The sequence below is a fragment of the Lampris incognitus genome, chromosome 6, assembly GCF_029633865.1.
Source record: "Lampris incognitus isolate fLamInc1 chromosome 6, fLamInc1.hap2, whole genome shotgun sequence".
NCBI classification, from domain to species: domain Eukaryota; kingdom Metazoa; phylum Chordata; class Actinopteri; order Lampriformes; family Lampridae; genus Lampris; species Lampris incognitus.
The window spans coordinates 24,935,874-24,949,346 of NC_079216.1; the positions used below are offsets into that span (position 1 = coordinate 24,935,874).

Sequence of the window (13,473 nt, forward strand, 5' to 3'; positions counted from 1 at the left end):
ATGACCCTCCATTTCTTTCTCGGTAAGAGTGGCAAGAATAGGGTCAAAATGGTCCTCCGGTGGACCCTTCATCCCGAAGAAATGTAAACTACATATGTGTAAACTACTAATAAGACACGTTAGTCCCTAGCTAATGGGTCTGACCCTTTAGTCGAGCGGTTAGTGACGTCGCCTTGTGGTGCAGTACACCTCGTATCGAATCCCGCACCGGGCAAGAAAATAACCGCTTACATTGGTGGCAGCGGTGGGATCCGAAAGTGTGCAGATCCTCAGAAGTCTCTTCGGAGCGCGGGAATAACAAAGTGCGAGGGCGCGCTACCGGGGAGGGTGACGACTGTAAACTACTAATAAGACACGTTAGTCCCTAGCTAATGGGTCTGACCCTTTAGCCGAGCGGTTAGTGATGTCGCCTTGTGGTGCAGTACATCCCGTATCGAATCCCGCACCGGGCAAGAAAATAACTGGTTACATATGTAAGTGTCAGTCCGAATGACGACAGAAGTTTTTCCTTCCACATGCATGAAGTTACCTCTTTGCTTTTTCTGTCTTCTCCTGATCGCGTTTCTTTTCCCACTCTGTTATGCCATCTTTCACGGTTCCTGGCTTTGGGAATCTCAAAAATTCTGTTCCTTCAGGCAGCCTTTCTTTATATCGTGAATCCGATCTACAAGTTCCCCAGCAGCAATGCTTTGTGGCACCTATTCTATATCGTTTGGCTCCCTCTATGACAAGGTTACCAGCCATTGTAAACACAAATCTTCTGCAAGACCACTTTCGCACACTACAAAACAAAGAGCAGTTTGTCCGCTAATCAATCCCATGATTCAATGCGCGCGCAAGTCTGTTCTATTTTTAGAATCGCAGAGGAGCCCTATTGACCAAAAGTCAAAATGGATATAAGAAGATTTTTCAAAATTGACAAAAGCAAATTACCAATTCAAAATAATCGAAGCGAAGAAGGGGGGGAGGGAAGCACACCTGGAGTTAGTGAGGCTAGTCCACGGAGCGAGGAGCAACAGCCATCATTAGCCGTAGCTAACAATAAGCAAAATGGCAACGTTCCCTCAAACAATCCTCACAGTAGCTCTCCAACTGGCAGCTTTGCACCGGACGATTTGGGAGTTGATATGCCTGCTCAATCCACCTTGAGCCAATTCTCAGTTCATTTGTTTAAGGGTCAGAAACGGTCTTTCGTAAGCCAGTGGTATAACCGCAGGGAGTGGTTGGATACAGCGTCAAAGCTGACAGCATTTTGTTTCGCTTGCCGAAAGTTCGGAGTTGACTCTGTGTTCACCAAAATGGGATTCTGTCACTGGAAGCATGCGATCGAGAGACAGAGGCCTGAACAAACATGCTGCATCAAAAGAACACATGGAGAATATGACAAGATGGAAAGAGGGAGACGAACAAACACTGGCAAAGAGGTATCAACAATGGTCAACACAGAGCTGTTAGAGCTGCTACCATTGATATGATAAAAAATTTCTAGCGTCAAACCAGTTAGCTTTTCGGGGGAGCAAAGATGCGTTTCAGTCACGAGAGGACAGTTGTGGCCTGTTTCAGTTTTTATTTGAATACACTAAGGAAAGATACAGGGAAAAAAAGATACAGAAAATCAACCGAGTCTCACCAGTTTTCGTTAAATACATACGAATCTAATCAAATACATTTCGTGACTATACACGAAAAGAACGTATCAATATAACGGGCGTCGACTTCCTGGTTCCCGGTTTACGTTGTCCGGCTATAGTTTTCCGGTGGAAACAACCACATGTTTTATTTGGAGGAAATAAAATAAAATAGAGCAAAACTTACGTTTATTTGGTCCAACCGAGTAACGTTATGGAGAAACGGTGGTTAATGGTAGCCGTCAGTACGTGAATGACGTTATTTCGCGAATAGTGGGGACGAGCGGGCGGTCTGTGTATTATTGATATAATGTGAATTCTTACTTAATGTCGTAAACTGTTTATTTATTTAATTTGCCTCGGCGAACTTAACATAGCAGCCATGTATGTGGCAACACAGGTTGAATTGCTGGTAGCCCACATTTTACATAGTAGTTAAAAGGTACCGTATAGACTTGTGTGCGCGCATCTACTGCATTCTAGAACGGCAACACAAAACGTGCACTTTAATAATAATAATAATAATAATAATAAGCAGTATCTCTAGGAAGGGATCGAGCGACCAAGGGAACAACGAAGGAAGGACACGTTGTTATTGGAACTACGCCTTCGCGCGCCAACCACAATGTCCCACGCGCACAACGGCGCTAGGCTCATTGCGACGTCGACTTTTTCTCTGGTAAGTTGAAGACGTGTCCATCAGGCTTTATCTTACGCATATAGTAGCATGTGCAGTTCTGTTTGAGAGCGTTTTGGCTACAATACACACGTTTCTGCCATGTTACTCATTTGTTTGTCAAAGTATGGCCTAAACGTTTGGTCCAAATAGTTAATGAGAGTGGAATTAGATCGCTAATAATGTCAGCTAGCTAGCATGCTAGCAAGCATGTTTGCTAGCTAGCATAGTCCGCAGAGCTAATGCGTTGCAAAGTGGGGAAGGGGGTTGCTATTTTTTGGAGAATGGAGAGCCTCACAAATGATTTTTTCTGGCTAACACAACAATTTCGTGTAACTGACTTGCTAACCTAGTTGACTAACAGTCCTTATAGCTTGTACATAGCAATAGCATGACATGAGCCCATGTTTCGCCACGAGTTGCTAGCTCATAGCTGCATTAGCCAACTCGGATCACCGCTATACTGTAGCTCAACCGGTCGGAGAAGATGAGGGTTTCTCTAACCTCCAAAAAAAGACAACATTGGATGATTATTACTGTATGTGGCAATATAGTATTCAGCCCTCTTTTCCTTGTCATTGCAGCTCCAGTCATTGTTTTTGCCCACCCTTGGATCACTCAATATTATTAAACCCAAAGGCTCTTTTAAGAGCCAACCTCTGTCTGTCATTCTGTCTGTCCATCCTTCCGCCCACCCATCTATCCTTCTCTTTCATACTCCTGCCTATTTGTCAGCCTCTCACTCTCGTTTTCTGTCAGTCTCTCACTCTCTTGTCTGTCTGTCAGTCTCTCACACTCTTGCTATCCATCTCTCACGCTCTTGTCTATTTCATCCATGGCTTCCAACATGGACCACATCCGCGACCACACTTATGGAATGCGCATTGGACATGCTTTCAACAATGAAGCTGTCTTGACTGGAGACATGTTGGACCAGGCCTATCAGGAGGGGAGGCGCATTGCACTTGCTCTGAGGCATGAAATTGATTATGCTGAAGACGTGGACGAGCACTTACTGGACGAGGCCTACCAGGAGGGGAGGGTCATAGCACTCCATGTGAAGCACGATGCTGTCCCAACTGAAGCCAGGGTTAGTGTTTTAATAGCAATTTGTGTGGATTTACATTTTCAGTTTCAAAACAGTGCCTTCATCATTATTTTTAAATGTCAGTCTTACAAGAATTGTCACACACAGAATGCGCAAAGAAAGGTCCCTCAGCCGATAAAAAGGAACCATGCAGGACGAGGCAAGCCAAGAGGGAGATGTGGAGGACGGCGTCGAGCCTCAACTGCTGGTAACTCCTAAACAAATTTGAAATTCATTAAGTCTCATTGATTTACTATGTAACTAATCATTCATGTCACTGTTTCTCTGACTACAAAGTGATCACAGGATCAGCGTTTCCCTCATGATTGAAATATACTTGTGGTGGTAGCAGGGGTGGGGTATGATCAGACTCTGCTATTGCTAGATTTGATACTTTTCAATACGTTGGCAGCCATGAATATACTTGGGCGGCCTGCAAAGTATTTACTATGTGTGGGAAATCCTGCGGGTTCTAATGATTAGCCAATCAACGCCAAGGATGGGACTAACAGTGTTGTCAAGCTGTTGTTGAGCGTCGTCATTTGTAGTGTAATGAACATGTGAATAGATTGTTGCTATTTTGCCTTAACCTTCAAAACATGTTAGGGTTCTCCTAATCTCTTTCTATTCTTGCATGTCTTGTTTTACAGTCACATGCCCTGGTACGGAGGACTCCCAGGCCACGACTACTGCAGGGAATTCCCAGCCAAGAGTGTTTGCTGAAGAAGAATTTGGTAATATTGTACACATAGATCGCATCATCCTGAAATCTTAAAGATGCCACACAGGGTATCAATTGGCCATGGTATAGGACGCTATACTATTTGGGGTTATATCTCATTAAAGCACCCTGCCACCATTCATTCATTGCACCATAGACATGTTTCACTTGGTCTGTAATACTGCATCTACAGATAAAATTTTTGTCATTCACCCTGTTGATCCAAGTAATCCTTAGTTTAGATGTTTAGTAATTTGCAACTGATCAGACGTGATTATTCATATACAGGCATGGTACTGTTAGATTTTCAACGACCCTTTATGGCTTTTGAGCACTCAAATGGAAGTAGAGATTACAAGTTCTCTATTGCACCTTTAACATATTCAACATGCTTTTGCATTTCCTTCATAGACCGAAACATGGAGAGGCTGTCAATGACTTCTGGGTCATTCCATACTGATGTGCCTGCTGTGCCTCTGCAAAGCTCCTCGTCTTGGTCCTTGCGTCAGCTGACAGCCCAAGAACAGTGGAAGGAAGCTCGGCCAGACCACCTGCAATATCTACTGGCAACTGAGGCTGTTGGCCAGGAGTTGTGCTCTATCTGCCATCAGGCTGCTGTTATAAGGTTGGAGTCAGATGTCTGCAGCTCTCTTCAGTTTTTGTAAATAGTTTAGTTTACACACTGTTATCATAGGCTGAATAAATACGGAAGGATATGTCCTAACAAAAGGACATGGCTCAATCTTACTCCAATTATTCCAACCAAATGCAAAGTTGAAAATATATGGCATGTCTTATTTGCTTATGAAATAATTATCTGTTTTTCTTTGCATAGGTGCAGAGACTGCCTTCCCGAGGAGTGGTTGTGTGAGGCCTGTGATGTGTTGCACCATAAAAGATGGCCACTCCACAACAGAGACAGCGTGGTGGATGGCTTCCTCAAGGCCATCCCACCATCCACATGCTATACTAAAGGGGAAACTGGACACTACATCTCACACAAGCAAGGTACATATTCTATGTGTTTTTACTCACTCACTATTAAGGCATTATTTTATGTTCTCAAATTTTTGATTGGTAGTTATTTCTGTGAGAGTGTATGACATTAAAATATACATGTTTCTATTCTGTCTGTTATGCAAATAACATGTTTCTATTTTATTTTCTGTCAGCTTCCATTTTACCCACAGTGCGCGCACCACAGCTATGCTCATGTGAAGTTGCTGACGTCACTATGTCTCCAGGCAGAGAAGTCATCCTTATCACCATAAACGGTAAAGAGTTGTCCTTTTATACTTCATATCTGTTAGCATAATGACATGTCATTGTCTAAATTGTTTAAATATATCACCAGGACGGTTCGACTTGCACATGCCTGTTCATGTGTGCAATATCTGCCTGCAACACTGGACCCCGGATCTTAAAGATCTAATCAAGAGTGGTTACTGGCCAGCCTCTTCACATTCCCAGACCCTGTACACTATTGACCTCTTCCACTCATTCCAAGACCTGAAGGTCATTTCACCTGGCTTTTCCAGGCAAGCTTTTGCAAAGTTGCTGGAACATCGCACTCGGCGTGCTGGAAGAGTTAAGTGTAATAGAACAAATGTCTTCATAATTATTATTATATTGTTAAATAGACAATACCCATATGTTCATAATTATGTACACTTCAGTCAGGGCAAATCAATGGGGATGCACTTCAGCGGAGCTTCCTGGAGTTCAGCTATTGCTCGTTTGAGGAGGACCAGCTCTGCTGTGCGACCCCGTTCACCTGCCCCGCCTGTACCCCAGAAATGGTGGCTGTAGCAGCTGATGGAAACCGGAAGCTTTACCGCTTTAAACGATCCAGCGGGTGTGTCTTTTGGTTGTGGTCTTTTTGTTGAATTTGGTCTTTAGGACAACGGGAATGGTTTACTGATGTTATGGTTGTTGTTTTTTTTTCATTAGCTTCGAAAACACTGCATTTTTTGAAGGGCTGTTTCATGCCAAGGACAGTAAGGTGTCAGCTTTTGTTGACACCATTAGGACTGCAGTGAAAAGCGTAAGTCTTACACCAGCCAAGTATACATTAATCATGTTGTTACTGTATGTACTCACCACATACTAGTGGGCTATTCAGCTACTCCCGATACCAATGGGTATTAAGTGAAAGGAATGTTAATGATGCTGTAGTACCTGTGTTTCAAATGTTTCTGTTAATGCACTGTTCTCACAGACGCAAGGCAAAGCAACATGCGGTGCTTCGCAGTGGGCAGCAGCCAGGGAAACCTCACGGAGGGCCAGTAAACTCGATGAGGAGGGCGTTGAGGTAGCCGTGTGTCGCCATGGCTACCTCTTGAAAGGCCTAAATATGTACCGGGGTGAAATTTTTGCCTACCCTCTGTATCTCCAGAGAGAAATTCAGGCCACAGCAAATGTCAAATTCTTTGCCATGGATGTCACCTGCAAGTACTGGCCATACATACCTCCAAAAGGTAGTGGCTGCCCTTCCACCACTCCAGGGGCTCTTGCAGATGAGGCCATTCCTCAGCATCATGCATGCCAGGGCTCATGCCACAAAGTGTGAGGTATATTTTCATTTTTTCAATTTATTATGTATTGTTTTATAAAGAAACAATATTGAGATTCAGCTCAAGATTCCATGTCAATTTTCATGCACTGCTGCTAATATCAGTGTTCAGTCCATTGTCAGTGGCAGGGGCAGGGTTCTCCGGGTGTTTCGTGATCAAAGGCAGGGCCACTGGTACTTTTGATCAATCCAGCTTCCTGACTACATTCATTGTCTCCTTTAACAGCTTAAATGGAGTGGCAGGAATCCGGAGGGAGCGGGCACAACGGCTGGTGAAGAGGTTGAGCAGGTGAACAGCTACCTCTCCCGTTGTGCTCTGACAACAAAATATATGTCTAAAGCAGGTTGGTCACTTTCAGCACTTTTCCAGCACCCAATCCCTACTCATCTCAACTCTACTCTCTTCAACTGTACCTTACTGTACTCACTCTCACTTCGTTTTCTAATTTTCTTTTTAAAAAGTGGCATTGTATCTATCCTGAAGTGTGTCATCTTCTCACATTGTTCTATAATTTGCGGTCCATAATGACATCCTCTACTTCCAACAGCCCGTGTGGACATGCTGACTGTCCATGCAATGGAATGGAACAGGCACAAGGGAGACAATCTCCACAAGGCCCTCTCCACAAGATATGTGAAGGTATGTCCTGTATTCATGTTTGTTGTATCATTATGTGTTTGTGTATCTGGTTAAACCCACATGCGTGAAGCAGATTTGGGTGACTGTACCTGACTTGAAATTGATGCTGAAAATATTTCTGTCTTTCAGACTTGTCAAAGAGCTGTGGAGGAGACAGCAAGACTTCTAGAGCTCAGAGAAGAGGTCCATTGCTCAGAGGAGATGGCACTGCAGTGGGTTATGGATGTTCAGGAATGGGCTGGGGGTAAGGATGACAGGAAATCATATCTCTCCCATCTCTTTTTGTCCTTTTTTTGCATTTATATCTGTACTTTCAGAAGTAGCTGTTATTGAATGCTGAAAAAGTAGTGCAATACATATACAAACTGTGAAGTAGGTGTGCGATTAAATGATTTTGTTAGATTAAATATCTATATCTGGTATTCCTTTACTATTTCCCAATTCTGTAGAGACAACAGATGCCGCCAGTGATCAACGACCCCTGCAACAACAGTCCATTGAGGGGCTTCATCTGAGCCTTCACCACAGAAAACAGAGCCTCTACCGTCAAAATGGTATGGTAAAATTTTAAGTATTTATTTGTATCATATGTAAACATGTACATGATCACTTACCCATTCACTACATTGTCAGTTGTTTTTGTGCTACTTTTGTCTTGTTAGACAGCAACAAGCTTCGTCACCGCCTGCGCAAAAATTTGGCGAAAGACAAGCGGCGTCTCTTCGAACAGATTGCCGAATACAACAGGCTGGTGTCAGAGATGCAGATCAATGTGGCAGTGGTCGAGAGGTCGCTGGCTGGACACACTGTGTCACACATATGGCCATGGGAGGTGTACAGCAGTGGTACGTGCCTTTTGAGATGCTCAAATGTGTGTGTTTTGAGACCCAGGGTATAATTATATAGAATATAAGTTACGGAACTATGCCCTGATCATGCATCATAAAGTGACATTTAGCAAGTCAATAGGGGATCTTTTGTATAACTTACAGGATCATCAGTGAACATCAGCACCAAGAGACGAGTGCATGACCAGCAGATGCTGACCACACGCCTGCAAGAGGAGAGGAGCATCCTGGTTTTGGAGATGGCCCAACACTGCACTTCGTTGCGAAACCTGGCCTCGGCTCTCAGGACCAAAATTATAAGTGAGGGTATGTTAAAAAAAACAACAACTTTGTTTTCCATTCATGTTACTGCCATCCCACCAAAAAAATTTTGCAACACAAAATCAGCAGGCATTTGATTAGATGTTACATACTATCAGAATCCTTACTATTGGTTTGTGTATTGTCTTGTTTTGAATGTCAGCAGAGGGAAGTGAAGGACTACGATGTCTTCTTATTCGAAGACTTTCGGAAGTGGAAGGTAGTTTGCGGTTGGTCCTACACCACTACCAGGCTGCTTTGGGGCCACATGCATCTCTCCTTGGAGGCTTGGATGATGAAGAGGAAAGTGAACCTAGCAGTTCGGAAGAGAGTGAGGAGGAGGCTGAAGAGGAGGCAACCTAGGTAGCCCTGGCAGCACATCATCCCCCACCCTCATCCATCTCCACTGGCTCCCAGTCAAGAGCCGTATCTCCTACAAACTCCTCCTCCTCACCTACAAATCCCTCCATGCCCTCGCCCCCCAATACTTGTCTGAGCTCCTCCACCAGTACACTCCATCCCGGAACCTACGGTCCTCTGACCTGGGTCTGTTCTCCACACCCATACTAAGCTGCAGACTTTTGGTGACAGAGCCTTCAGTGTGGCGGCCCCTACCCTCTGGAACTCTCTCCCTCCTTACATCCATGGCGCCCCAACCCTGGACACTTTTAAAACAGCCCTCAAAACACACCTTTTTACCAAGGCTTTTCCCCATTAGTTAGTTTAGTTTAGTTAGGTTAATTTTCCCCTTTTTTGCTGCTGCCCCCCACTGCCCTTCCCGACCCCTTACCTGACCTTCGGTTTTTTGAAAGGCGCTATAGAAAACTTGAGTTATTAATATTATTATTAGGTATCCTCCTGGGGTATGCATGGTTGTTTGCCTGTGTAACAGGATTCATTTTGTTTGTATGTTTCACTAGATTTTTATGTCTAATTTGCTATTGTTTATTTGTTTTTCTGTTTCTGTGATCGCCTGTCTTGTTTAATTTTTCATTTTATTGATTTATTTACTTTATTTTAATATCCTGATTATTGATTGGCCACATTTAATATCCTGATTACTGATGGGCTATGAGCTGGGACATTGGCGGGGTCGTGAACTCTTAGGTCTCTGTCTCTTTCCCAGGTCTAGCTGTTGTGGGCAGAGGTTAGTAATCCCAGGAGCTCTATGTACATCCTTTTTATGAGAAGCTAGAATGTTTGAATGTCCATAATGTTTGATTTAAATATCTCTAAATTGTCATGTGTATTATAGGTATGATTGTGTAGTGAAAATGTCATTTTTTTACGAATAGTTTAAGCAGTGAGAGTGACGACGATGATTTATGTTGTTGAAGCTGAAGCTAGCTGGCCAATAATGCTAAGCTGGGAAAGAGCCCTGCGATCAAATCTTTTTGCTCTGTGATTACTCTACGCAGATGGGCTCAATAAATGTTGGATGCAGTACATCGGTCTCCAGACTGCTCAATGACCATAACACCACGCAGAGTGAGCTGGTAACACCTGTATGTGCCTGTTAATTGTGAAATAAAGATATTGAAAATACTGTGATCACTTTTTTATTTGATTTTTTTCCTACAATATTGTGCCCTGTGGTTATAAACAGAGAAAATCAATTTAAAGGGTGTAGAGCTTACCATGCTTACCTTACTTGTTTCTTACTCAGGTCCTACCAATTGTTATCATTTCCTTGTTTGATTGTCACTGATATATGTGATATATGTAATTGGCAACATTAAGTTTGAAAATAGAAGAAGAACCCTTTATTAATCCTCTTGGAGAAATTCTGTGATGTGTTGCATGCTGAATTGCACCCTAGCATGCATGTCTTTAATGGCAGGAGAAAACCGGAGAACCCGGCGGAAACCCACACAAGCACGGGGAAAACCTGCAAACTCCACACAGAAAGGACCAAGGGATGGGATATAGGCTATATATCCCATATACATATAAATATGATTTTAGCAGTGGAACAGTTTTTACGATTTATTAGGGGATAACATTGATTAAAGTTAAGGCTGTGATATAAGCTAGCTGGAGGATGCATAAGTTACACCTCCCAGTCATTTGGAAATGTAGTTAACGAAATGAAGATATTATAATTATAATACGCTGTTCAGTGCATAATGTGTACTTAGATGTTATTATGAAGACGTTGCCTTTGACAGCGTGAATGAGCGTTTCCATTCCTGTGTAGGCTACTTAAAAACATGAAATGACGTAGGTGACAAAGAATGTTGAGTGGGCCTACGGAGAAGATATGAATCAATAGACAATCCCGCATTACGCAGAACGATGTTGCTTAGCAACACGCATGAGGCTTGGAAGGTCAACACTACTGATTGGCTGAGATTGTTCGCGGCGTTCTGGCACCCCACGTGGAGGAAAGCCAATTGGCCAGAATTGTTCACATAGTTCTGCATGTTTTATGCTTTTAACGTCACTCAGAGGGCTTCTAATGTTGAAACAGCGCCTGTCCCACATTCTGTGGACAGTAATGCACCTTCTGATCTTAGAAACGTATAGAGTGAAATGATAATTCATTCAGATTGTAACCCTAATATACCATAACCCTGCTCAGCATCTCACTGAACTACAAATATGGGCGCCATGTTGCATGTTTGTATTGAAATTCTTATGGGTGATGTAGTTTATTAATCAAACATAGCATTATCTTCTAAGTTATAAATCTATTTTAGGTGGGAATCTCAAGATATGTTCTTTCTACCAATATATACAACATAATTGCGCTGTGTGAGTTTACATCACTTGCAAAGCCCAGAATTTGATTTTAGGCCATTTTAAGTAGCTAAAATTATTTTTGCAGTTCCCCACTTCCACCCCTCTGAAAGTACATGTCCGGAGCTGTCCAAAAGAGTTTACTTTATTTTGATGGCTATTTTAATTACAGAGCTATGCGTTTTCAAATGTGACCTCTGGTCAGTGTTCAAAGGTCAATATCTGAGCCTAGGGTCAACTCCAATCTTTCATATTTGCAAGCTTTCTTCTGGAAGCAAAGGCCTTTCTGAAAATATCTTTGGTTTGGCTCTAGCATAAAGGAAGCTCAATTTCCCAACCCTAGCCAAAAACCATGCATGGTCTATAAGACCACAAGTTCCATGGCAAGTTGAACTGTCAAGTCACAGGGTTGGAATGTTTTGTTGTAGAACACAACCAAACACATTTTTGGAAAGATCTAACATATATCTAAACATATATGTTAGACTTAGTTCTGGAGTGTGCTGTATTTCAGAGAAATAGTGTTTTGACGTAATACCCCCCCCCCCATAGACTTCAATGTTAATTTGCCTCTCACATGGTGTTATTGGAGTACAGTGTATGTAATCTTGCATGAAATACTACAAATAACATATTCAATGGAGCCAGCGATTCTGCTTATCTTGAGTCTGGGCTTATGTGTCTAACACGCTGCCTTCCAGAGATATGGCCTCAGAGTCTCCTTCCCTGGAAACACATTGTCACTAATCTATCGATAATAACCATTTGCTGCATTACAACTCAGTGGTGTTCTCAGTGGAAGTCTCGTCAGTTCTTGCCTATTGATTGATAGCAAAACTTCCACCCACACCCTCCACTGTCCTGTCACCCACACAGACACAACTAAGCCATAGCCACAACCCTTATCTTGCTGGGGTCAAAAGGTGAAGTAAACAATGAAAACCCCATAGAGGATGGATGGATGGATGGATGGATGGATGAGTGGATGGATGGATGGATGGATGATGGATGGTTGGATGAGTGGAAGGATGGATGGATGGACGGATGGATGGAGGAACACTTGGACACCAGCATACTGAAGATAGAAGGCTTATAACTTATAACCTCTTCACCTACAAACATATGTTTGGTCTCTAATGAAAGAACCTCTTTGAGGTTGCTTACTCAATATTTTGATTATATGCATGTCATTGTGACATACAGTATCCTAATGACAGAAACACACTGAAGTCTCTTGACGAAGCATGCCTTATAAGATAGGCTACATCGAGCTTCAACGGGCTGGCAGGCTGCTGCGGATCTTCACTGTTCTTTGCTATAGCGGGGGTCATTAAAATATCTATTTAGCTGTCTATCAATATAGCTGTCTGTCAATCTATCTATGTAATGTGTGTCACCAGCGACAATTTGACATGTAGCTATGCAGCCCACGGCGGTAAGGTGCCGCGAGAGGTACCGATCATCGGCGCCCTCTGTAACCGGAGAAGGGTGCTCATGCCCGGGTAGCCTACGCCCTGAGCGCCGGTGTTGTGCCCAAATCCCACTCCCCGACAGAATCTCACTCCCCTTCACATAAGCGGTTGTAGCTCCGGTTGTGGGGGTGATAGAGACATGAGTCCGGCACGTTTTTATACGCACGAGTCCCCTGAACACATAGAAACCAAACCTAAGTCGGTCGGAGCTTTATCGACCGAGTTATGGTCACTTTTCTGCACCTACCCCTAACCACCTAGCCTGGGTTGGCAAGACGCAAAATGGAGGCATTTGCCGGTGTGGGAGTAGGTGCGGAAAAGAAGCTATAGCTCGGCCGAGAAAGCGCCGATCGACTTGGGGTTGGTCTCTCCGTGTTCAGGAGACTCTGGCGTATATAGAAGTATATTGGCTCATGTCTTCAGCACCCCCACAGCCGTAGCTACAACCACTTCCGTGAGGGGGAGTAAGATTCTGGCGGAGAGTGAGATTTGGGCACCTTAGCTGAGTTAGCGAAGTTGAAAGCAACTTCCGGTCACGTGGCTTTGGTAGAGCGCAGGTAAACCTTCGGCTAAGCAACTCATCCCTTTCAAGGGCAGATCACTGCACAACTGCATGTGATGGCACATTTACCTCCATATGTGTCGGGGCTGTACCTTGATAGTCTCTCCATGGTCCTGTAAGTTCTTTCTAAATATTAATTATTGTTATAATTTAAAATATAATGTTGTCGCTTGAAATTGTGTATTACAATTATTGAAAAAGTCAAGTGGTCAATGATTTGGAAATGAT

At 43.3% G+C, this 13,473-nt stretch overlaps 1 protein-coding gene across 1 annotated transcript; it reads left to right on the top strand.

Moving 5' to 3' along the window:
- The first annotated feature begins 3,151 nt into the window (after nt 1–3,151).
- LOC130114497 (uncharacterized) lies at nt 3,152–5,427 on the top strand. The gene is made up of 5 exons (XM_056282376.1): nt 3,152–3,394; nt 4,042–4,105; nt 4,524–4,737; nt 4,948–5,120; nt 5,285–5,427. The coding sequence occupies exons 1-5, from the start codon at nt 3,152–3,154 to the stop codon at nt 5,425–5,427; spliced, it is 837 nt and encodes a 278-aa protein (XP_056138351.1).
- Nucleotides 5,428–13,473: the final 8,046 nt, after the last annotated feature.

Coding starts and splice junctions, on each gene's coding strand:
- LOC130114497 (XM_056282376.1), top strand. CDS start 3,152: ATGGACCACATCCGCGACCACACTTATGGAATGCGCATTGGACATGCT. Junction 3,395..4,041: donor CTGTCCCAACTGAAGCCAGG/GTTAGTGTTTTA, acceptor CTTGTTTTACAG/TCACATGCCCTGGTACGGAG. Junction 5,121..5,284: donor CTACATCTCACACAAGCAAG/GTACATATTCTA, acceptor ATTTTCTGTCAG/CTTCCATTTTACCCACAGTG.